At 37.8% G+C, this 25,157-nt stretch overlaps 1 protein-coding gene across 5 annotated transcripts in view; it reads right to left on the minus strand.

Annotated features, from left to right (window-relative positions):
• The window catches only part of LOC123535409 (apoptosis-inducing factor 3-like), a 244,427-nt gene that overhangs the window by 92,497 nt on the left and 126,773 nt on the right, over positions 1-25,157 (minus strand). For 4 of the 5 annotated variants that reach the window (XM_053519560.1, XM_053519561.1, XM_045318060.2 and 1 more), the window contains one exon: positions 2,928-3,048. In XM_053519560.1, the coding sequence (XP_053375535.1) occupies positions 2,928-3,048 (121 nt within the window). Of the gene's footprint in view, positions 1-2,927; positions 3,049-15,856; positions 16,076-25,157 lie in introns of those variants that run through there. The other variant, XM_045318062.2, reaches the window with a different exon arrangement.

Raw genomic sequence — 25,157 nt, forward strand, 5'->3', positions numbered from 1 at the left:
TATTTCCTTTGACCTCCGGGTGTGACCTTGACCTTGACCTTTGGCCTAGGGGTCCATGTGTTATGCATGACACGTAGTCTCATTATCATGTACATTTATGCCAGGTAATGTTAAAAGGGTGATAGTTTTATGGACTGAAGAGGAAAAAACATTATGGACCTTAAACCTTCAAATGTAATTTTGAACTTTGAGCTAGGATTCTGGGTGTTGCACATGACATATCAGTTGATTATTGGAAACATTTGTGTCAGAAAATATTAATATCTCTTGATGGATGGTTGAGTTACAGACTAGATCTGTTGACCTTTGACCACAGTGTGACCTTGACCTTTAAGGTAGTGGTCTGGGTCTTGCGCATGACACATCTTCTCATTATAGAGAACATTTGTAGACCCTGATGAATGACAAAGTTACAGACTGGACACAAATTTGTGATGAACAAACTAATGAAATACCTAGGGACCTGGTTCTTGCGCATGACACTCCGCCTCATGGTGGTGAACATTTGTGCCAAGTTATATCAAAATCCCTCCATGCATGAAGAAGATATGCTCCTGACAAAGTTTTCATTCTTGTATCCTTTTACCTCTAAGTGTGACCTTGACCTTAGACCTAGGGACCTGGTTTTTGTGCATGACACTCCGACTCATGATGGTGAACAACTCTGCCAAGTTTCATCAAAATCCCTTCATGCATGTAGAAGATATGCGATATGCTCCGGACAAAGTCTGTGGACGCCGCCCGCCCGCCAGGGGCGTTCTCATAATACGTCCCGTTTTTCAAACGGGCGTATAAAAAAAGTTACAATATAAGTTATTTATAGTAACAACTAAGGGAAGTTAATCTTACAAAAAAAAAAAAAAAACAAGAGCTGTCTCCGTAGGATGACACATGCCCCCGATGGCACTTTGAATGAATAGTTATGGCCGATGTTAGAGTTTAGGACCTTTGACCTACAGAGCTGGGTCTTGCGCGCGACACATCGTCTTACTGTGTCACACATTCATGCATAGTTATTTTAAAATCCATGCATGAATGCCAAAGATATGGACCGGACATGCCCATCAATGCACTATCATGAAAAATGATCTTTAACGTCTAAGTGTGACCTTGACCTTTGAGCTACGGACCTGGGTCTTGCGTGTGACACGTCGTCTTACTGTGGTAGACATTCATGCCAAGTTATTTGAAAATCCATCCATGGATGACAAAGATATGGACCGGACACGCCCATCAATGCACTATCCTTTAATGTCTAAGTGTGACCTTGACCTTTGAGCTATGGACCTGGGTCTTGCGCACTGCACGTCTTCTTACTGTGGTACACATTCATGCCAAGTTATTTGAAAATCCATCCATGGATGACAAAGATATGGACCGGACACGCCCATCAATGCACTATCCTTTAACGTCTAAGTGTGACCTTGACCTTTGAGCTACGGACCTGGGTCTTGCGCACTGCATGTCGTCTTACTGTGGTACACATTCATGCCAAGTTATTTGAAAATCCATCCATCGATGACAAAGATATGGACCGGACACGCCCATCAATGCACTATCCGTTAACGTCTAAGTGTGACCTTGACCTTTGAGCTACGGACCTGGGTCTTGCGCACTGCACGTCGTCTTACTGTGGTACACATTCATGCCAAGTTATTTGAAAATCCATCCATGGATGACAAAGATATGGACTGGACACGAAAATTGCGGACAGACCGACAGACCGACAGACCGACAGACTGACAGACCGACAGACAGACAGACGGTTCAAAAACTATATGCCTCCCTTCGGGGGCATAAAAATTCAAAGTCCACACAAAAATCCTTGGTCAAAATACAACATTATAGTAATAACAAAGGGAAGTTATTCTAAAGAAGGGATCTGCGCATGACACTCTGTCTCATGATGGTGTACAATTGTGCCAAGTTGCATGAAAAAGAAATGCTCTGACAGTTTTCATTCTTGTATCCTTTGACCTCTAAGTGTGACCTTGACCTTAGACCTAGGGAACTGGTTCTTGCGCAAGACACTCCGTCTCATGATGATGAACAATTGTGCCAAGTTACATCAAAATCCCTCCATGCATGAAGAAGATATTCTCCGGACAGTCATTCTTGAATTTGACCTTTGACCTCTAAGTGTGACCTTGACCATAGACCTAGGGACCTGGTTCTTGCGCAAGACACTCCGTCTCATGATGATGAACAATTGTGCCAAGTTACATCAAAATCCCTCCATGCATGAAGAAGATATTCTCCGGACAGTCATTCTTGAATTTGACCTTTGACCTCTAAGTGTGACCTTGACCATAGACCTAGGGACCTGGTTCTTGTGCAGGTCACTCCGTCTCATGAGGGTGAACAATTGTGCCAAGTTACATCAAAATCCCTCCATGCATGAAGAAGATATTCTCCGGACAGTCATTCTTGAATTTGACCTTTGACCTCTAAGTGTGACATTGACCATAGACCTAGGGACCTGGTTCTTGTGCAGGTCACTCCGTCAGTTTTCATTCTTGTATCCTTTGACCTCTAAGTGTGACCTTGACCTTAGACCTAGGGAACTGGTTCTTGCGCAAGACACTCCGTCTCATGATGATGAACAATTGTGCCAAGTTACATCAAAATCCCTCCATGCATGAAGAAGATATTCTCCGGACAGTCATTCTTGAATTTGACCTTTGACCTCTAAGTGTGACCTTGACCATAGACCTAGGGACCTGGTTCTTGTGCAGGTCACTCCGTCTCATGAGGGTGAACAATTGTGCCAAGTTTCATCAAAATCCCTCCATGCATGAAGAAGATATGCTCCAGGCAAAGTCTGTGGACACCGCCCGCCCGCCCGCCAGGGGTGTTCCCATAATTCGTCCTGTTTTTCAAACAGGCGTATAAAAAAAAGAAGTTCCTCAAAGGTATGCATTACTTACTCTCCAGACTTGAGCTCATCAGCATCACAGACAACTGCTTCAATCATATCTGTTGCCATGGTGATGGTTGTTGTAGAGACTGGTTTTTGTTGCTGTATACTTCCTGCAGGTTGAACATCAGCTATGATGTTAAAGCAAGTTTTAATTGTTTTTTACTTTAAATACACTGAAGGCCCTTCCATCAAAAGCAAAAAGATCCTGCAATGAATAAACCTGTATTCATTCTGTCATTTTTACTTTTTTGAAAGAAGATGCTGCCAACCAATATGAACCAGTGAATGAAGTATTGCCATGCAATACAAAGTTCCCTACTGGAAGGCACCTAATTTTCTCTACTGCAGAATAACATAATGAACATATCTGTCAATGATGTATAAACAATATTGTACTATATAATCAATATGTTATAACAAAACACTTGGATTAAAATTTGCATATACAAAAACCTACAGTTGTTGATTGTTTCATAACATCTATAAATATAAACAAGCATTCTAGAATGTCACAATATACGGACATCATAGCAAATTTCTTTACACTAGCACCTGTATTTTCATATGGAATCTTTTTGGCCAATTATGTGTGTGTGTTCGGGTTTAACATTTTCTCAACTGTTTTTCAGTCATATGAACGACGGTGTCTACTTGTAGCAGTGAGCACAATGCCCAACTTTATAGTGCTGCCTCACTGGAATATCACGCCGTAGACACATGACATGATACCCCACCCAGTCACATTATACTGACACCGGGCTGACCAGTCCTAGTACTATCCTCTTAATGCTGAGCGCCAAGCAAGGAAGCTACTAGTACCATTTTTTACGTCTTTGGTATGACGTGGCCAGGGATCGAACCCACGACCTTCTGCACTCAAAGCGGACGCTCTAACACTAGGCTACCGAGGCGGTTTTTTGGCCAATTATAAAAAAGTTATAATATAAGTTATTTATAGTATCAACAAAGTGAAGTTAATCCTAAAACAAGAGTGCAAGAATGTCACAATATACGCCCGTCGCAGCAAATTAGCAAATAGCAGCTGTGTTTGCAAATGGAATCTTAACTTTGTGGTTGTTTAGTAATTATTGTAATTCTTTTGTTTTTCTATGTCCACAAAAAAACTCCTTACCAAGTAGAGATACCTTAAAATACACCTAAAATTTGAAAGTAACATCTATGTTGTACCACAGAAAAGTGATCTTGGTTTTTTCCTACGGTCAATTATAAAAAAGTTACAGTATAGGTTATTTATAGTAACAACTAAGGGAAGTTAATCTTAAAAAAAAAAAAAATCCAAAAAAAATTTGTAAGTCCACACAAAAATCCTTACCCTGTAGAGATAGGTCAAAATACACCTCAACATTGGATGTAATATGCATGTTGTACTACAGAAAAGTGGTCTCGATTTTTCCCTACGACTAGTAATGAAAAAGTTGCAATATAAGCTATTTATAGTAAGAACAAAGGGAAGTAATTCTAAAGAAGGGACCTGCGCATGACACTTCGTCTCATGATGGTGTACAATTGTGCCAAGTAACATCAAAATCCCTCCATGCATGAAGAAGAAATGCTTCGGACAAAGTCATTCTTGTATCTGACCTTTGGCCTCTAAGTGTGACCTTGACCTTAGACCTAGGGACCTGGTTCTGGCGCAAGACACTCCATCTCGTGGTGGTGAACATTTGTGCCAAGTTACATCAAAATCCCTCCATGCATGAAGAAGATATGCTCCGGACAGTCATTCTTGAATCTGACCTTTGATCTCGAAGTGTGACCTTGACCTTAGACCTAGGGACCTGGTTCTTGCGCATGACACTCCGTCTCATGATGGTGAACAACTGTGCCAAGTTTCATCAAAATCCCTCCATGCATGAAGAAGATATGCTCCGGACAAAGTCATTCTTGAATTTGACCTTTGATCTCTAAGTGTGACCTTGACCTTAGACCTAGGGACCTGGTTCTTGCGCAGGACACTCTGTCTCATGATGGTGAACAACTGTGCCAAGTTTCATCAAAATCCCTCCACGCATGAAGAAGATATGCTCCGGACAAAATCATTCTTGAATTTGACCTTTGACCTCAAAGTGTGTCCTTGACCTTAGACCTAGGGACCTGGTTCTTGCGCATGACACTCTGTCTCATGATGGTGAACAACTGTGCCAAGTTTCATAAAAATCCCTCCATGCATGAAGAAGATATGCTCCGGACAAAGTCTGTGGACGCCGCCCGCCCGCCCATCCGCCCGCCAGGGGCGTTCTCATAATATGTCCTGTTTTTCAAACGGGTGTATAAAAATAATCTATGTAATATCTCTTTGTCAGGTAGAGATAGGTCAAAATACACCAAAAATTGGATGTAACATGCATGTTGTACCACAGAAAAGTGGTTTTGATTTTTTCCTTACGGCCAGTAATAAAAAAATTACAATATAAGCTATTTATAGTAAAACAAAGGGAAGTAATTCTAAAATCAAGGGTGTCTCATGGTGGTGAACATTTGTGGCAAGTTAAATTAAAATCCCTCCATGCATGAAGAAGAAATGCTGCAGACAAAGTCATTCTTGAATTTGACCTTTGGCCTCTGTGACCTTGACCTTTGAGCGAAGGGCCCGGGTTTTGCGCATGACACGTTGTCTCATGCAGGGGAACATTTATGCCAAGTAATATTGTAATCCCTTGATGGATGACAGAGTTCTGGACCGGAAAGGAAAAAAAACCCTATTGACCTTTGACCTCCAACTGTGACCTTGACCTTTGAGTTAGGGCTCCAGGTTTTGTGCATGACACATTGACTCATCTTGGGGAACATCTGTGTCAAGTAATATTAAAATCCCTTCATGGATGGCAGAGTTATGGACCGGACAGAAAAAAAAACCCTGTTGACCTTTGACCTCCAATTGTGACCTTGACCTTTAAGCTAGGGATGTGGGTTTTGCGTATGACACATCGTCTCATCATGGGGAACATTTATGCCAAGTAATATTGTAATCCCTTGATGGATGACAGAGTTCTGGACCTGACAGGAAACAAGAGGGCCATGAAGGCCCTGTATCGCTCACCTGACCTACTGACCTAAAGATCATCAAGATCAACATTCTGACCAAGTTTTATTAACATATGATCATAGATGTAGCCTCTAAAGTGTTAACTAACTTTAACTTTAACTTGACCTGGTGACCTAGTTTTTGACCCCACATGACCCAGATTCAAACTTGACCTAAAGATCATCAAGATTAACATCCTGATTAAGTTTCATAAAGATATAGTCATAAAAGTGGCCTCTAGAGTGTTAACAAGCTTTTCCTTTGATTTGACCTAGTGACCTAGTTTTGATCCCACCTGACCCAGATTTGAACTTTACCTATAGATGATCAAGATTAACATTCTGACAAAGTTTCATTAAGGTATGGTCATAAATGTGGCCACTACAGTGTTAACAAGCTTTTCCTTTGATTTGACCTAGTGACCTAGTTTTTGACCCCACCTGACCCAGATCTGAACTTGACATACAGATCATCAAGATTAACATTCTGACCAATTTTCATTAAGGTATGGTCATAAATATGGCCACTACAGTGTTAACAAGCTTTTCCTTTGATCTGACCTGGTGACCTAGTTTTTGACCCAAGATGACCCAATATCGAACTTGTCCAAGATTTTATTGAGGGTAACATTCTGACCAAGTTTCATTAAGATTGGGCCAAAATTGTGTCCTCTAGAGTGTTAACAAGCTTTTCCATTAATTTGACCTGGTGACCTAGTTTTTGAGCCCAGACAACCCAATATCAAACTCATCCAAGATTTTATTGAGGGTAACATTCTGACCAAGTTTCATTAAGATTGGGCCAAAATTGTGACCTCTAGAGTGTTAACAGTCAAATTGTTGACGACGTACGACTGACGGACGGTCGACAACGGACACAGGGCGATCACAAAAGCTCACCTTTGAGCACTTTGTGCTCAGGTGAGCTAAAAAACCTACTGACCTTTAACCTCTAATTGTGACATTGACTTTTAAGCCAGGGGTCCAGGTTTTGTGCATGACAGGTCGTCTTATCATGGGGAACATTTGTGCCAAGTAATATTTAAATCCCTTAATAAACTAGAGATGCTTTTGAGAAAAGCGCATGTCTCCCACAACTGCCTAATCATCTAAATAGTAAGTCAGTCTTCATATACTGTTTACTTAGAGCACATGTGCATGCGCTTTTTTGACACCAAAAGGACCTCTATACTACTTTTAAAAGTAGTATAGGTGCCGGTTTGGGGGCAAAAATGCACAAGAAAATCTGAGTGTTTTTTGCTTATTCAAGGGCCATAATTCTGAAGTGCCTGGGCCGATTTGGCTAGTGATCAAACTTGGCCGAGCACTTGTTGGCAAACACATTTTGTTCAAGTTTGGTGAAGATCGGATAAGAAATGTTCGACTTAGAGCGTGGACAAGCTTTGTAACAGACACAAAGACATACACACACGTACACACAGACTGGATTAAATAAATATGTCTCCCACACCACTGTGTGGTGGGAGACATAATGACAGAGTTATGGACTGGACACGAAACAGACCCTGTTCATGCCATGTTAACATTTGAATGCTTTCAAAGGTTAATATCTGTATCTAAAAGATTTAATATAATTCTATTTTAAAATATAATGAATTATTTTATCATATTAAAGGAGGTAATTTATGAACAAATAAAATGCACTAACTTTTTAAAATTTACACACCAGAGAAGTTTAATACTGGTAATGGTCAATCTACATTTCAACTTCCTGTATTGCAAATCATAAAAATGACGTAAGTTGTGCCTGGGTTTTCTACAATTGTTAATAGCTTTTTATATCTATTAATATCAATTGTCTTACTTAAAACATAATTTCATTTTCAAATTAGTGGGAAAACTGATCTAAGAACACATGACTACTTAATCATAAACAAGAGGGCCATGATGGCCCTATATCGCTCACCTGTTATCATTGCACTTGAGGACAAGAAGGTTCTCAGAAAAAATATCTAAGTCCAAAAGACAGGAACAACAATGGGAAGAAATTTAACCAAAAAGAAAAAAAAATCTTACAAGGTATAGATATGTTAAAATACACCTAAAAATTGGAGGTACCATCCATGTTGTACCACAGAAAACTGGTCTCTTGTTTTCCCTACAGCCAATAATAAAAAGGTTACTAAAAATAAGCTATTTATAGTAACATAAAAAAGAAGTAATTAAAAAAAAATATTGTAAGTGGACAAAAGAAGGATCTGCCAAATCTGTTGACATAAATGAAATTTCAGTTCAGTATCTTCAGTAGTTATGGAGATATAACAATTTTAATATGAAATAAAGGGCGGTAATTTGACATAAAATCAGTCCATAGTTATCTACCCTGATTGTCTCAGTCCAACTAATAACAATAATGAAATTTCAAATAAGTCCTGTAAGTACTTACTGATATAAATCCATTTTGATTACAATCAGGGGAGGTAATCAGATATAAAATAACTCTGGAACCTATGATTGGATCTGATTTGTCATGGAATCCAAGATTTATTGTTGTTGAAGACATTTTGGAAGTTTGTATCAAATAAAACCATAAATGAAGTCTATATATGGCTGCAAAAGCCAAAATGGCCAATTTTGGACCTTTAAGGGGCCATAACTCTGGAACCCATGAATGAATCTGGCCAGTTGAAGAAAAGAAACAAGATCTTGTGGTGATACAAGTTGTAGGCAAATTTGGTTAAAATCAAATCGTAAATGAAGCTGCTATTGTGCAGACAAGGTCAAAATAGCTAATTTCCACCCTTTCAGGGGCCATAACTCTGGAACCCATTAAGGGATCTGGCCGATTCAAGAAAGGAACCGAGATCTTATGGTGACACAAGTTTTGTGCAAGTTTGATTAAATTCAAATCACAAATGAAGCTGCTATTGTGCAGACAAGGTCAAAATAGCTAATTCTGGCCCTTTCAGGGGCCATCACTCTGGAACCCATAATGGAATCTTGCCAGTTCAAGAAAGGAACCGAGATCTTATGGTGATACAAGTTGTGTGCAAGTTTGGTTAAAATCAAATCATAAATGAAGCTGCTATTGTGCAGACAAGGTCAAAATAGCTAATTCTGGCCCTTTCAGGGGCCATAACTCTGGAACCCATAAAGGAATCTGGCCAGTTCAAGAAAGGAACCAAGATCTCACGGTGATACAAGTTGTGTGCCAGTTTGATAAAAATCAAATCATAAATAAAGCTGCTATTGTGCAGACAAGGTCAAAATAGCTAATTTTGGCCCTTTCAGGGGCCATAACTCTGGGACCCATAGTGGGATCTGGCCAGTTCAAGAAAGGAACCGTGATCTTATGGTGATACAAGTTGTGCAGACAAGAAATTGTTGACAGAGGGACGCACGGACTGACGACGGACTAAGGGTGATCACAAAAGCTCACCTTGTCACTATGTGACAGGTGAGCTAATAAAAACAAGAGCACTGCAATGCAATGCAAATGCAGAGCAATATACACACAAAACAAAGTAAAATGACCTTTGACCCTTAAGTGTGACCTTGACCTTGAAGTGAGCCATCCAAAACATGCGCTCTGCACATCGTTTCGTTGAGGTGAACGTTTGTGTCAGGTTTCTTTGAAATTCTTCAATGGGTTCAAGAGTTACAGAGCGGAAGGGAAATTGCTAACCAGCAGACAGAAAGACAGACAGATGGACACCAAGGCGATAACATAATACAGTGTACGTCTCCTAGGGCACATAAAAAGGAATCGAGATCTTATGGTGATACAAGTTGTGTGCAAGTTTGGTTAAAATCAAATCATAAATGAAGCTGCTACTGTGCAGACAAAGTCAAAATAGCTAATTTTGGCCATTTCAGGGGCCATAACTCTGGAACCCATTATGGGATCTGGCCAGTTCAAGAAAGGAACCAAGATCTTATGGTGACACAAGTTTTTGTGCAAGTTTGATTAAATTCAAATCATAAATGAAGCTGATATTGTGCAGACAAGGTCAAAATAGCTAATTTTGGCCCTTTCAGGGGCCATAACTCTGGAACCGATATTGGGATCTGGCCAGTTCAAGAAAAGAACCAAGATCTTATGGTGATACAAGTTGTGTGCAAGTTTGGTTAAAAAAAAATCATAAATGAAACCACTATCATGCAGACAAGAAATTGTGGACGGAAGACAGACGAAGGGCGATCACAAAAGCTCACCCTGTCACTATGTGACAGGTGAGCTAAAAAGGGAAGTAATTTATGTACCAACCTAAAAAGGGTGCCTGTGACCTTGACCTTTGCATATGACACATAGTCTTGTAATGGTGAATATTTAAAGCAAGTTATTCAAATACTTAAATACACATCTATGCATAAAAGAGTTACAGACCAGACAAAAAAAATACCAAAACTGTTTTATCTCTAAAGCTGAACTGGGTCCTAAGCTAGAGGTCCAAGTCTTTTACATGCAACAAATTAATTTAATATGGTGATTGTTTGTGTCAAGTTACTAGTATCCATCCATGCTAAGTAAACTTATTGACCAGACCAAAAGAAAGGATATATTATCTTTGACCTCTAAGTGTGACCTTGATGTTTGAGACTGAGGCCTGGGTATTATACACAACACATAGTCACATTATTGGGAACATTTGTGCAAAGTGATCTAGAAATCCCTTGATTGATGGTAGAGTTATTGACTGGACCTGAAACTAATGCTCTAAACCTGTGACCTTGACCTTGGAGCTAGGTGTTTGGGTCTTCTTATTATCGTCTCAAGTAATTTCAAAATCCCTTGACGAATGGCAGACACATAAGAGGCCTGTTTAACTTTGACCTCTAAGTGTGACCTTGGTCTGGGTCTTCTGCATGACAGGTCATCTTATTATGAAGAACATTTGTGCCAAGTTCCTTCAAAATCCCTTCAAGGATGGCAGTTATGCACCAGACAGGCAGTGTGACATACAGATGGACAGACCAACGTTAAGGACCGGAGCAACAAATTTCTATGCGCCCCTCTTTTTTCTCAGAAAAGGCTGGGGACAATAAAACAAGAGCTATCTTTTAAATACACATGCCCCCAATACTGACCTGTTGGAGGTAACTTGGCATGTAATTTTCAGTCCCAATAATGCTGTGACCTTAACCTTTGTTCTAATTACCCTAACAACAATATGCGTCATCTGACAATTAATCACTAGGCTATGAAATTTAACAGCTGTATGCCCAATTAATTTCCCAGCTATTGGCCACTGCGGTCTTTGACCTACAGATCCCCTAAGCAATATGGATCAAAAGTTTGCCAAAGGCAATCACCTTATATAGTCTTACACTTCAAGGTCAAAGCATTATACTTTTTATTACCCAATGCGCTCCATGCCAGGTCAGTGTGACAGGAAACAATAATGGGGTTAGTTTTCTGTCAAGTTCCTTTTCATTTTGACTTCCCTGTAAGATGTTTTACAACATGAGCATGTGTGAATGTCTAAATAAACTACAGAATCAATCCTGACAGATTTTTGACCTCCTGGTCTGAAAACAAAACACATCATCTCTTGAAGAAAACACATTTAACATCAGCGCCTAATAAATTCTTTGCAGGAAAGAGATAGCTGGAAACTTTCACTTGTCCTGCAATTTGTACTTGTCCTGCACTTCACTACAGACAAAATGTTTAATATCCATTTTACTGCATCTGTTTTAAGTCTTGTTAAAACAGTACATGTTAACCTGAATCATAGACTGTCTAGCGGCTGGCTTACACAATCATAATGTGGAACTGTAACAGAACAGGACAGATTAACAATAAATCAACTTCTGTCATGATCATTAACAAGGCTTCTGCCTTTTCCTCAGCTCCATTTTCATTGATTAAATTAAAGTTTTGCTACAATGGCATGTATGAAGAGTCTACTACTGCAAGTTCCACTTGCATTGAGCCAGTTTCTTCTCATATTTACCAGTGAATGGATTTTTCTAAACCTGAACATTTTTTAAAATTGTTACCATAAAATTGATTCAATACTAAAACAAGAGCACCGCAATGCAGAACAATGTACATCCAAAGGTATGACCTTTGACCACTAAGGGTGAACTTGACCTTGTAGCTAGCCATTCAAAACATGTACTCTGTACATCATCTCAATGTGGTGAACATTTGTGTAACATTTGTGTCAAGTTTCTTCGAAATCCTTCAAGGGGTTCAAGAGTTACAGAGCAATGACCTTTGACCCCTAAGTGTGACCTTGACCTTGAACAAGCCATCTAGAACATACACTCTACATGTCATATTGATGTGGTGAACATTTGTGCCATGTTTCTTTACAATCCTTTAAGCAGTGCAAGAGTTACAGAGCGGACAAGAAACACACTCATATGACTTTTGGCCCCTAAGTGTGACCTTGACCTTGAAGCGAGCCATCCAGAACATGTGCTCTGCACGTCATCTTGATGTGGTGGACATTTGTGTCAAGTTTCTTTGAAATCCTTCAAGGGGGTCAAGAGTTACAGAGCGGACACGAAACACTCATATGACCTTTGAACCCTTTAGTGTGACCTTGACCTTGAAGCAAGCCATCCAGAACATGCACTCTGCACGTTGTACTGATGTGGTGAACATTTGTGTCGTTTCTTTGAAATCCTTCAAGGGGTTCATGAGTTACAGACCAGACACAAAATTGCTAACGGACAGACAGAATTTTTTTAAAGTTTTCCACAGCATATAGCCATATAGAGAAAACTAGCCTCATCCAAAGGCTGCCATGTCTTTTAACTAAATATAATGATTTGAAAACATTTTGTTGAGTTATTTAATATCACCCAAAATTATGATGTCAAATTTGATATAAGACAGTGGTTTCAAAAGTCAAGATTTTCAAAGTTTTCCACATTACAATTAGAAAAAACCTGTGTGAAACCTTGTGGTAATGTTTTTAGATGAAACAGAATGATTTTAAGGAATTTTGTAAAAGTTCTATCAAATTATATTCAAATCTAACCAGGGATTTCAGAAGAGAAAAATTAATAAAAATTTCCATGTAGCCATATAGAGAAAACTATTCATGCCCATTTTTTTTTTTTTTTTTTACCGAACAAAATATGGACTGGTATGAAAAACATACCTGATTTCTAAGTCCAAAAAGGGCCAACATTCAGCCAAATGTCTTTAGCATAGTTACATACCCTTGAAAACAGATGGAGATCATCAAGATGAACAAGTGTTCAAAGTTTCAAAGCCACATGTCAAATAGTTTTGACAAGACATGGACTAGTACTGAACTGTTTGACATAAGGTTTTGAAACTTTTATCACTTGTTTGTTATAACAGTCTCTACATAACTCTGTCAAATATTTTGGCTGAATTATGGCCCTTTTAGGACTTGGAAATTGGTCCAGTTTTGAACACTTTAAGTTTGGTGAAGATCCATCTAGTGGTTCAAGAGCAGAAGTGGTTTAACCAATCAAGGTCAAGGTCATGTGCGGCGCGCATCTATCTTCGGACCAGGGACGAAAAAAAATTGTTTTCTCATGTTCTACTTGGTTTCCCCAACTAGATCTTTGGCAGGATTGTCCTCATTAACTTCATCACCTCTAGAGCAGAAATCCCCCCATTGATCCGATCTCACTTGTATTTTATAAACTTTCTACTGATAGCCTTTTCGAAATTGAATGATAGACCAGTCCATTTTAGAAATTTAGCAGGGTAAAGGTTATACGTTTTTCTCTTTTTAAGCTCTGGTGGGCCCTAAAATCAGTCAAGCTGAACTATTTGAACAAATCTGAAAGATGATCTAACGTTAGATTGCTACAGACCAAGTTTGGTAATGATTCATTAAGCGGTTCATGAGAAGAAGCAATTTAAAAGTTTTTCTGTTTTTAGCTGGCAGCCTCTACAATCAATCAAGCAGAACCATTTGAAGAAATCTGAGAGAGGACCTCAAAAGGATGCTACAGACCAAGTTTGGTGAAATTCTGACCAGAAGTTTCAGAGAAGATGTTTAAGTAAAAAGTTGACGCAGACAGACAACGGACATAGGGCGATCACAAAAACTCACCTGAGCAGGTGAGCTAAAACAAGAGGACCATGATGGTCCTAAATCGCTCATCTCTTCCCACATGACCCAGTTTTGAGTATGACTGCGTTTTTTCTATTATTTGACACAGTGATCTAGTTTTTGAGCTCATGTGACCCAGTTTTGAACTTGACCTAGATATTATCAAGATAAAAATTCTGACCAATTTTCATGAAGATCCATTGAAAAATATGGTCTCTAGAGAGGTCACAAATTTTTTCTACTATTTGACCTATTGACCTAGTTTTCGAAGGTACGTGACCCTGTTTTGAACTTTACCTAGATATCATCAAGGTGAATATTCTCACTAATTTTCATGAAGATCTCATGAAAAATATGGCCTCTAGAGAGGTCACAAGGTTTTTCTATTTTTAGACCTACTGGCCTAGTTTTTGGCTGCACGTGACCCAGTTTCAAAACTGACCTAGATATCATCAAGGTGAACAGTCAGATCAATATTCATGAAGATCCATTGAAAAATATGGCCTCTAGAGAGGTCAAAAGATTTTAATAATTTTAGACCTACTGACCTAGTTTTTGAAGGCACGTGACCCACTTTCGAACCTGACCTAGATATCATCAAGATGAACATTCAGACCAATTTTCATACAGATCCCATGAAAAGTATGGCCTCTAGAGAGGTCACAAGGTTCTTTTATTATTTGACCTACTAACCTACTTTTTTAAGGCATGTGACCCAGTTTCAAATCTGACCTAGATATCATCAAAGTGAACATTCAGATCAATTTTTATGGAGATCCATTCACAAGTATGGCCTCTAGAGAGGTCACAAGGTTTTTCTATTTTTAGACCTACTGGCCTAGTTTTTGACCGCACATGACCCTGTTTCGAACCTGACCTAGATATCATCAAGATGAACATTCAGACCAATTTTCATACAGATCCCATGAAAAATATGGCCTTTAGAGAGGTCACAAGGTTTTTCTATTATTTGACCCACTGACCTAGTTTTTGACGGCACGTGACCCACTTTCGAACTTGACCTAGATATCATCAAGATGAACATTCAGACCAAATTTCATACAGATCCCATGAAAAATATGGCCTCTAGAGAGGTCACAAGGTTTTTCTATTATTTGTCCTACTGACCTAGTTTTTGATGGCACGTGACCCACTTTCAAGCTTGACCTAGATATCATCAAGTTGAACATTCTGACCAATTTTCATGAAGATCTCATGACATATATGGCCTCTAGAGAGGTCACAAGGTTTTTCCATTTTTAGACCTACTGACCTAGGCACATGACCCAGTTTCGAACTTGATCTAGATATCATCAAGATGAACATTCTGACCAATTTTCATGAAGATCTCATGAAATATATGGCCTCTAGAGAGGTCACAAGGTTTTTCTATTTTTAGACCTACTGACCTAGTTTTTAATGGTACGTGACCCAGTTTCAAACTTGACCTAGATATCATCAAGATGAACATTCAGACCAACTTTCATACAGATCCCATGAAAAATATGGCCTCTACAGAGGCACAAGGTTTTTCTATTTTTAGACCTACTGATCTAGTTTTTGACCACACGTGACCCAGTTTCGACCTTGACCTAGATATCATCAAGATGAACATTCTGATCAAATTTCATAAAGATCCCATGAAAAATGTGACCTCTAGAGTGGTCACAAGCAAAAGTTTACGGACGCATGCACGGACGGACAACGGACACCGCGCGATCACAAAAACTCACCTTGTCACTTTGTGACAGGTGAGCTAAAAAAATATTTCCACTTCTGACACTCGTCTTCACCAATTTTAAACTTTTCCTCTTTAAAATCACTTCTATGACATAAAACTCTAATACACATCACAATTCAATAAAGAACAGTCTGATACCTTTTTCCTTCTCTCTATAAGTCTTTCTGTACATGGTGAGCTGTTCCTATACAACAAATTATTATCTATATATCTTCCTTTACAAAATTACACTTTCAACTGAAGAAAACACCAAACATAGGATCATATATTTTTCAACTGGAGAGTAAAACTAGGACCCTACTTCTCTATAGTCATATATGATCCTTACTTATTGATTTACAATTACCTTAAAGGTATTTCAGATATATATATAGAATACACTTCAGTGGATTCCAATGTAAACACTGTATATAATGTAAAGTTTGTCCTGACCTTAAGAATAGTTTATTTTGAGCGGGTAGCCACGTAGAGTCTTTATTAATAGCTTAATAATTATGAACAGGATCTGAATTTATACAAAACGTGTACTAGTATTAATCCGCCCTGATGAATTTTATTTAACATTTTCTGTTTATAACAATTTTAATTTATAGAGTATTTTTCCAATCAGAACTTGTAATTTCTTTTTCATTTTTTCAGTAATTATTTCTATATGGCATTTCAGTTCAATTACCCATAACAAGTAACAAGTTTCTATAGTACAGCTGTATCTGTCCCTGAATAATTTGAAATGTCAACTTCACAGTCTGTTTAACAGTCCCTATTTGATCTGCAGGAATCAGTATTTATTTATTTTTCATGCACTTTCCCACTCAACAGCATCAGTTTATTGTAAGCTATCTGGAATATAAAACCAATCAGTTCAACAAGATCAGTCCTAGAACAGCAATGCTTGACAATTAAACAGCCTTGTCAATTGAATGAATATAAAAGTTGAAATATACATACCGTATTTTCCCGTATTAAGGCCCCCCTCTAATTAACGCCCCCCCCCCCACCCGTTTTGGAGGGGAAAAAGTCAACAAGAACGAAAAAAAATTCACCTACCTCATTTTTATAAGTCAACATAATAAGTAATTTACAGTATGTATCCAATGTATTAAGAATTAAACACACTTTTAAACAGTCCATGTACCTTAAATCCAAAACGTTTATACTAAGTACGGTACGTATCCAATCATCAAATAGAAAATTAAATGGTAAATCCATTTTTGATTTGTTTTTGCACCACCCGCGCACAAACTTCCTGTCGACTTTAAACAAATTTGCTGCAAAGTTTTAACCCTTTTTTCGGCAGTTTTAATAACTTTTAATTTAAAAGCTGGCACATAAGCAGCGTGTCAAACCACTGACATTGTGTATTGCTACCCGCATGTACTAAGGAAAATGTTATCGGAGTACACAGCTGTTTGGGTATGATGACGTAATGTGTTACTGTAATGTCGCGAGTGTGTCAAGGAATACATGAGGTACCGTATTTAAATGCATAATTTTAAGACACACTGCATTAAATTGGATGCCAAATAATTACGTTTTGGGGGAATTAAACAACACAGAAACACTTTACAGTTGGTTTGAACAATGTTTTTAAGTTTTGTAAAAATTTTCATTTTTTATTTTTTTACCTCAAATGAACGCCCCCTCTTTGGAAAATGTAACGCCCCCCCGGGGGCGTTTATTCGGGAAAATACGGTAACAAAAACTTAGTCAAACAAAAGTCCAAGAAGTGGGGTAATTTGGCAAAAAAGCAAAACAGATTTATGGAACCTGTGTAGTGTAAGTCAGTTTAACACAGTGAATAAGTGTGTGAAGTTTCAATCCATTCCCACAAGTGGTTACTGAGATACCAGCTTATATAAAAACTTAACCAAATCGGGACACCAACACACAGGTGAGTCCTATAGTTCTTTCAACAGTTGAGCTAAAATCCAAAACAAATCTAACAACTCGACTTTTCTCAGTGCTCTGAATTAGAGCTTTGCCAGTAAAAGGGTCCTAACTCTGTCAAAATTCAAATCAGAGTGATGGGGATTGCTTCTTTTAGCCTTTTACAGTAAATAACTATTCTAAGTTTCAAATCAATAGCTTTGAAAGTAACAGAGATATAGGACGTTATATAAAACTGTAACCAAAAAATTCTAAGTTAAAAAGGGGCATAACTCCATCAAAATTTAATCAGAGTTATGAGGTTGTTTCTCCTGGTGTAGCCTTTGATATTAAATAACTATTTTAAGTTTCAAGTCAATAGCTTTGATAGTAACAGAGATATTTGACATTATCAAAAACTTGAACCAAAATATTCTAAGTAAAAAAGGGGCATAACTCTGTAAAAATTCAAACCAGAGTTATGAGGATTGTTTCTCCTGGTGTAGACTTTGATAGTAAATAAGTACTTTAAGTTTCAAATCAATAGCTTTGATGGTATCCGAGATATTTGACTTTATCAAAAACTTTAACCAACGGCAACGGCGGCGCTGATGGCGGCATCGGGACAAGTGCAATAGCTCTACTTTTTCTTTGAAAAGTCAAGGTCTAGTTTGTGATTTTACCTTTATAGTACCATCTAATATATCCAGTGCTTCCATCAGATGACACAGTTTAAACTAGTATATTACCTTAGTGCCTATTATGATAACTAGAGCTGTCTGTAAGACAGTGCACTCGACTATTCTCAGTGCTTGACTCTGAATTAGAGCTTTGCCAGTAAAAACTTTATAAAACCTTTTTTAAACAAGAGGGCCAAGATGGCCCTAGGTCGCTCACCTGAGGAACACACCGTAACTGTAAACATGTTTGACCTAGTGATTTCATTGAAACAAATATTCTGACCAATTTTCATTAAGGGCAGCATTTTTTAATTTTCTGGTCTACGGGAGCGCCGAACCTATTTTTTGACAAAATAAAATAAAAATAAAAGTCATTTTCAGTACTTTTATTTTCATTTTACCCGCTGACCATCCATAATTGCTGCTGCCAAAAATAAAAGTTTAACTGTATGGTAGAGGTTTTCGATCATGATCAGAAGACGCATGAAAAATGGCGGCCTCCGTGAATGTAAATTGTGTGAAGTTAAATAAGAAATATATACAAGTTAACAGACAATAATCTTTGGAATAATTTGGCACAGATAACAAGTATTTTAAACAAATTGGATCTGAGTAGAAACTACAGCACCTAAAGCTCAACATTAGAAATAATCACAAAAAATGACCTTCACTATCAATGCTGTCCAGATGTTGAAAAATCTGGCGTAAAATCTGGCGTATGAAATGTACGAGATTTGTTGTCTGTATATTATAATTGGACAACAGTCAAATTCATGTGGGACTGTCAGAAAAAGACTAAAATTGATAAAAAGGAAAGAAACCAAAGAAATGGTAAAATGGAAGAGCAAAAGTGAGTATCAACTTGCTAACACATTTTTTTTTACTTTGAAGTCTTGAGGGTTAGAGTAGAAAAAATAACTAATACCACAATTTTCAGTAGTTCTGTTCAAAACAAAGTGAAATTTCAATATAACAAGACGGCCATGAAGGCCGTGTATCGCTCACCTGACCTATTGACCTAAAGATCATCAAGATTAATATTCTGACCAAGTTATCTTAATGGTCATAATGTGGCCTCTGAAGTGTTAACTAGTTATTCCCTTGATTTAACCCCATGACCTAGTTTTTGACCCAACATGACCCAGATCTGAACTTGACCTAAAGATCATAAAGTTTAACGTCCTGACTAAGTTTCATGAAGATACAGTCATAACTGTGGCCTCTAGAGTGTTAATAAGCTTTTCCTTTGATTTGACCTAGTGACCTAGTTTTTGACCCCACCTGACCCAGATTTAAACTTGACCTAAAGATCATCAAGATTAACATTCTGACCAAGTTTCATTAAGATATGGTCTTAAATGTGGCCTCTAAAGCAGAGTTCTGCCGAGGATTTCAGCATGATGGGCCCATGGCCCATCTACCCTGAAAACATGAGGCCATTCTGAAACTTTTGGGGCCATTCAAAAAGAACCAGTTTTACATTAAAAAGACTTTACATTTCTTATGCATTTAAGAAGTGTATTTTTTTTTTTAAATGTAAAATTATACACAAAGTTCATGCCATTTATTCTCTTTTCCTTATAACTTAACCATGTATACTCAACCAATAACTTCTTCTGAAAGCTCTGTTTGTCAGATGTTTTACTCTTACTTTTTCGCTCTACTCAAATTACTTGACTGGGTGGGGTCGGATCACTCTGTGATTCTGGGGTTGTTGTTTAATGTTCAGCGACATATGTAGTTGAATCGTCGCTTTTGTTCAATGTATCATTTCTATTTGTATCTTTCCCCAGTGTAACTAAAGTCTGGTTTATTTTCTTAGAGGCAGGAGGACTGAAAAAATTGTGCAAAATCGCTTTTCCTTTCGGTGCGGCCGCCATTTTGATACAATAATGGTGCAATTATCACGACACATTATTTTTTCAAATCCGTCACAGTGATCTCCCCTGGAGGTATGTCTATCTACCGTGCAAGACCGGCAAACTAGCGATTGTTATCGGATTCGAGTTTCAGATTTTCTGGCGCGCCAAAGGCCCACCAACGCGAAATTTGCTGCGCCATTCATATTTTTTTTGCGCCAATGGCGCAAAAACGCAGCCTCAGCAGAACTCTGCTAAAGTGTTAACCAGCTTTTCCTTTGATTTGACCCGGTGACCTAGTTTTTGACCCTATATGACCCAGATTCAAACTGGACCTTAAGATCATCAATATTAACATTCTGACCAAGTTTCATTAAGATTGGGACACAACTGTGACGTCTAGAGTGTTATCAAGCTTTTCCTTTAATTTGACCTGGTGACCTAGTTTTTGACCCCACATGACCCAATATGGAATTTGTCCAAGATTTTATTAAGGGTAACATTCTGACCAAGTTTCATTAAGACTGGGCCAAAATTGTGACCTCTATAGTGTTAACAAGCTTTTCCTTTGATTTGACCTGGTGACCTAGTTTTTGACCCCAGATGACCCAATATCAAACTCGTCCAGGATTTTATTGAGGGTAACATTCTGACCAAGTTTCATTAAGATTGGGCCAAAAATGTGACCTCTAGAGTGTTAACAAGCTTTTCCTTTAATTTGACCTGGTGACCTAGTTTTTGACCCCAGATGATCCAATATCGAATACATCCAAGATTTTATTGAGTGTAACATTCTGACCAAGTTTCATTAAGATTAGGCCAAAATTGTGACCTCTAGAGTGTTAACAAGCTTTTCCTTTGATCTGACCTGGTGACCTAGTTTTTGAGTCCGGATGACCCAATATCAAACTCGTCCAAGATTTTATTGAGGGTAGCATTCTGACCAAGTTTCATTAAGATTGGGCCAAAAATGTGACCTCTAGAGTGTTAACAAGCTTTTCATTTGATTTGACCTGGTGACCTAGTTTTTGACCCCAGATGACCCAATATCGAACTCATCCAAGATTTTATTGAGGGTAACATTCTGACCAAGTTTCATTAAGATTGGGCCAAAAATGTGACCTCTAGAGTGTTAACAGTCAAATTGTTGACGACGGACGGATGACGGACACAGGGTGATCACAAAAGCTCACCTTTGAGCACTTTGTGCTCAGGTGAGCTAAAAATGATACATGTCCCTGCAAATGCTTGACAATGATACATGTGATAAAAAATTCAAACTAGTCAAAATAATTGGACAGTCAGATTAATGGTTGTTTAATATTTGTGACAGGCAATCTAACCGAGTGGAGATATTGCCCATATGAAAAGATTATCTCAGTAGTTCCTAGGATTGCGTCAAATTAGTTTGACTTAAGTTCTAGCCAGGTACTGTAACTCAAAAGATAATTATCAAACATGAAACTCCCACAGCAATATTCTCATGTCCACTTGAAGTATACCAATAAAATCTGTAAGAAGACCCTCTGAAAGAATAAATATTCAGACACTATATGCCACATGTGCCTTTGACACTGAGTAACACATAATGACATATCCAGTAATAAATGGGTTTTTTCGGACTCATAACCTACTAAGTCCAAGTTCCCTCTCAGTGAAGAGTCTTATCTCCGAAACTGTTGTTTGAACATCAGCCAATAAGGTTATTATTTTACACATTTTAGCTGAACCGAAACTTAGATTGTTTTGTCTTGTCGTACAATATAGGTGCCATTTACAGTCGGCAAAATATAAAACAATATTCAAGCCACTGAAACTTAACCAAAGCTACAACAATATTGATGTTGTTGGTTAAATTACTGCATATGATGAATCAGATGCCATTTAATATTAAAGCCAGTGTGCATAATATTTATCAATTCGCAATTTTTGCTTTCTAGTATGACAATGCCTGTTTTTTAAGACTTTGCATCTCCATTCAATTAATATGCATGTATGCAGGGTCATGACCTAAAGTAGTCATTGCATATCCCCATTTTAATAGCAGTTTTTATTCGTGTTTATATGATAAACATTATGCAGTGTTCTTATGTTAACTGTGGTATCTGTATATTTTATTATGAAAAAATGTTTCCACAAGTCTATTTTTACTACAAAATAGATAACATACAAAAGCACAAATAATACATATCCTTGGGGACTTTGAAAATGGCATTATTCATACAAGCTACACATAAAGAAAACAACAGTATATTGAGATGAAGAAATATAAACCAGTTCAGAATAGTTATTTGTGAGTGTGTATGCAATTTAAGCTTGCGGGCTTTCTTCTGTGGTGTACAAAAAATAAAAAAAATTGTATCCTTTTTGACATTTTATTTTTATTTATTTGCTCGACTGCTCAAAATTGGGGGTTTTATTTTTATTTGTCCCCCCCCCCCCAACCCATTTTTTTTTGAAAAACCTCCCGTAAACCAGAAAATAAAAAAATGCTGGCCTAAGATTGGACCAAAATGTGGTCTCTTAAGTGTAAACAAGTATTTTCTTCAATTTGACCTAGTTTTTGAGCCAAGATGACCTACATTCGAACTTGACCTAGATTTGATCAAGGCAATCATTCTGAAAAAAATTCATCAACCTCAATTGAAAAATACAGCCTCTATCGCATACAAAACTTTTTTCTTTGATTTGTCCTAGCGACCCAGTTTTGACCCCAGATGACCCATATTCAAAATCGACCTTAATTTCATCAAAGCTATCATTCTGACCAAATTTCATGAAGATCAATTGAAAAATACAGTCTCTATTGCTTACACAAGGATTTTCTTTGATTTGATCTAGTGACCTAGTTTTTGACCATAGATGACCCATATTCTAACTTGACCTAGATTTCATCAAGGCAATCATTCCGACTAAATTTTATGAATATCAAGTGTAAAATGCAGCCCCTATTGCATACACAAGGTTTTTCTTTAATTTGACCGGGTGACCTAGTTTTTGACCCAGATTACCCATATTCAAATTCCAACTAGATTTCATCTAGACAAACATTCTGATCAAATTTCATGAAGATCCAGCGTAAAATGCAGCCCCTATTGCATACACAAGGTTTTTCTTTGATTCGACCTATTGACCTAGTATTTTGACTCCAGATGACCCATATTCGAACCTGACCTAGATTTCATCAAGGCAATCATTCTGACCGAAATTCATGAAGACCACTTAAAAAATACAGCCTCTATCGCATACACAAGGTTTTTCTTTGATTTGACCTAGTGACCTAGTTTGAACCAAGACGACCCATTTTCAAACATGGCCTAGATTTCATCAAGGTAATCATTCTGACCAAAATTCATGAAGGTCAATTGAAAAATACAGCCTCTATCGCATACACAAGGTTTTTCTTTGATTTGACCTAGTGTCTTGGTTTTTTGACCCCAGATTACCCATTTTCAAACTTGGCCTCGATTTCATCAAGGTAATCATTCTGACGAAATTTCATGAAGATCTGTTGAAAAATACAGCCTCTATCGCATACACAAGGTTTTTCTTTGATTTTACCTAGTGACCTAGTTTTTGACCATAGATGACCCATATTCCAACTCTGCCTAGATTTCATCAAGGCAAACATTCTGACCAAATTTAACGAAGACCAACTGAAAAATACAGCTTCTATCGCATACACAAGGTTCTTCTTTGATTTGACCTAATGACCTAGTTTTTGACCCCAAATGACCCATATTCAATCTCAACCTAAATTTCATCAAGGCAATCATTCTGACCAAATTTCATGAAGATCAACTGAAAAATAAAGTTTCTATCGCATACACAAGGTTTTTCTTTGATTTGACCTAGTGACCTACTTTTTGACCCAAGATGACCCATTTTCGAACTTAGCCTAGATTTCATCAAGGTAATCATTCTGACAAAATTTCATGAAGATCAGTTGAAAAATACAGCCTCTATCCCATACACAAGCTAAATGTTGACAGACAGACGACAGACAGACGACTGAAGCCAGACATCGAGCGATCACAAAAACTCACCCGAGCAGCTCAAAAGGCCTATTTTCGGTAATTCAAGGGCCATAATTCCGAAGTGCCTTGGCCGATTTGGCTAGTTATCGAACTTGGTCGACACAAACAGTGTCCTGGTTCTTGCACATGACCTGTTCTCTCATAATGGGGAACATTTGTGTCAAGTTACCGGTAGTTCAAAATTCCTTCATGGATGTCAGAGTTATGGACCAGACACAAAATGAAAAGGAAGGACAGAAGGATGGATGGACGGATGGATGCAGCCCATTTCTAATGACTCCCATTTTTCCTTCGAAAAATGTGGGGGAAAATAAAATAATGGGCTAAAATCAAATGATTGTGTTTTATCTGTATCGGCAAACAAACATAGACATAAGTGAAGAGAACATCATGACTTTAATTTTCATAACATCTGTTTGCCAATTCACTCTGACAGTGGAAAATTGTGAACACTTTTTACACCTGAGTAACTTTTAGGTCACTCTCATCCCCCATCACCACAAAAAAGTCTGTGATATTATTTTGAAAACAGGCTGGCAGTTTCTGAAAAGATTTTTAAGGATTTTCCAGCCAGTTACCATGGCAAACGACAATATATTAAAGACTTGAAAGAATCTGAAAGAGGACTGCTCACAGTATATCCAAGTAAAGACAGGTCCTAAAAGATTTTATTAAAAACTTACCATTAAACCTCCAAATTAAGTGTTATTCTAAACTGACAAGTATTTATTATCAGCATGACTACAATCTGTGTGTAAAGGCCAAGCAATTGATCTCTTGCACATATTTGGTGAGCTAAGTACATCTTAAAAGTTATCTTCATCCATCAGATATCTTAAGCATAACTAAACCATTTAGTTAGATCTAAAACAGTAATTTCTAAATTGCCTGCTCATAGATATTATATGAATCAAATAATCTTATCTTGCGTTTAAAGTGTAGTGGTCAACATCAGTTTTCACAAATTTTGTCAGAGACTTATTTATGGACAAAAAAG

Source organism: Mercenaria mercenaria, chromosome 12 (assembly GCF_021730395.1).
Source record: "Mercenaria mercenaria strain notata chromosome 12, MADL_Memer_1, whole genome shotgun sequence".
NCBI lineage: Eukaryota > Metazoa > Mollusca > Bivalvia > Venerida > Veneridae > Mercenaria > Mercenaria mercenaria.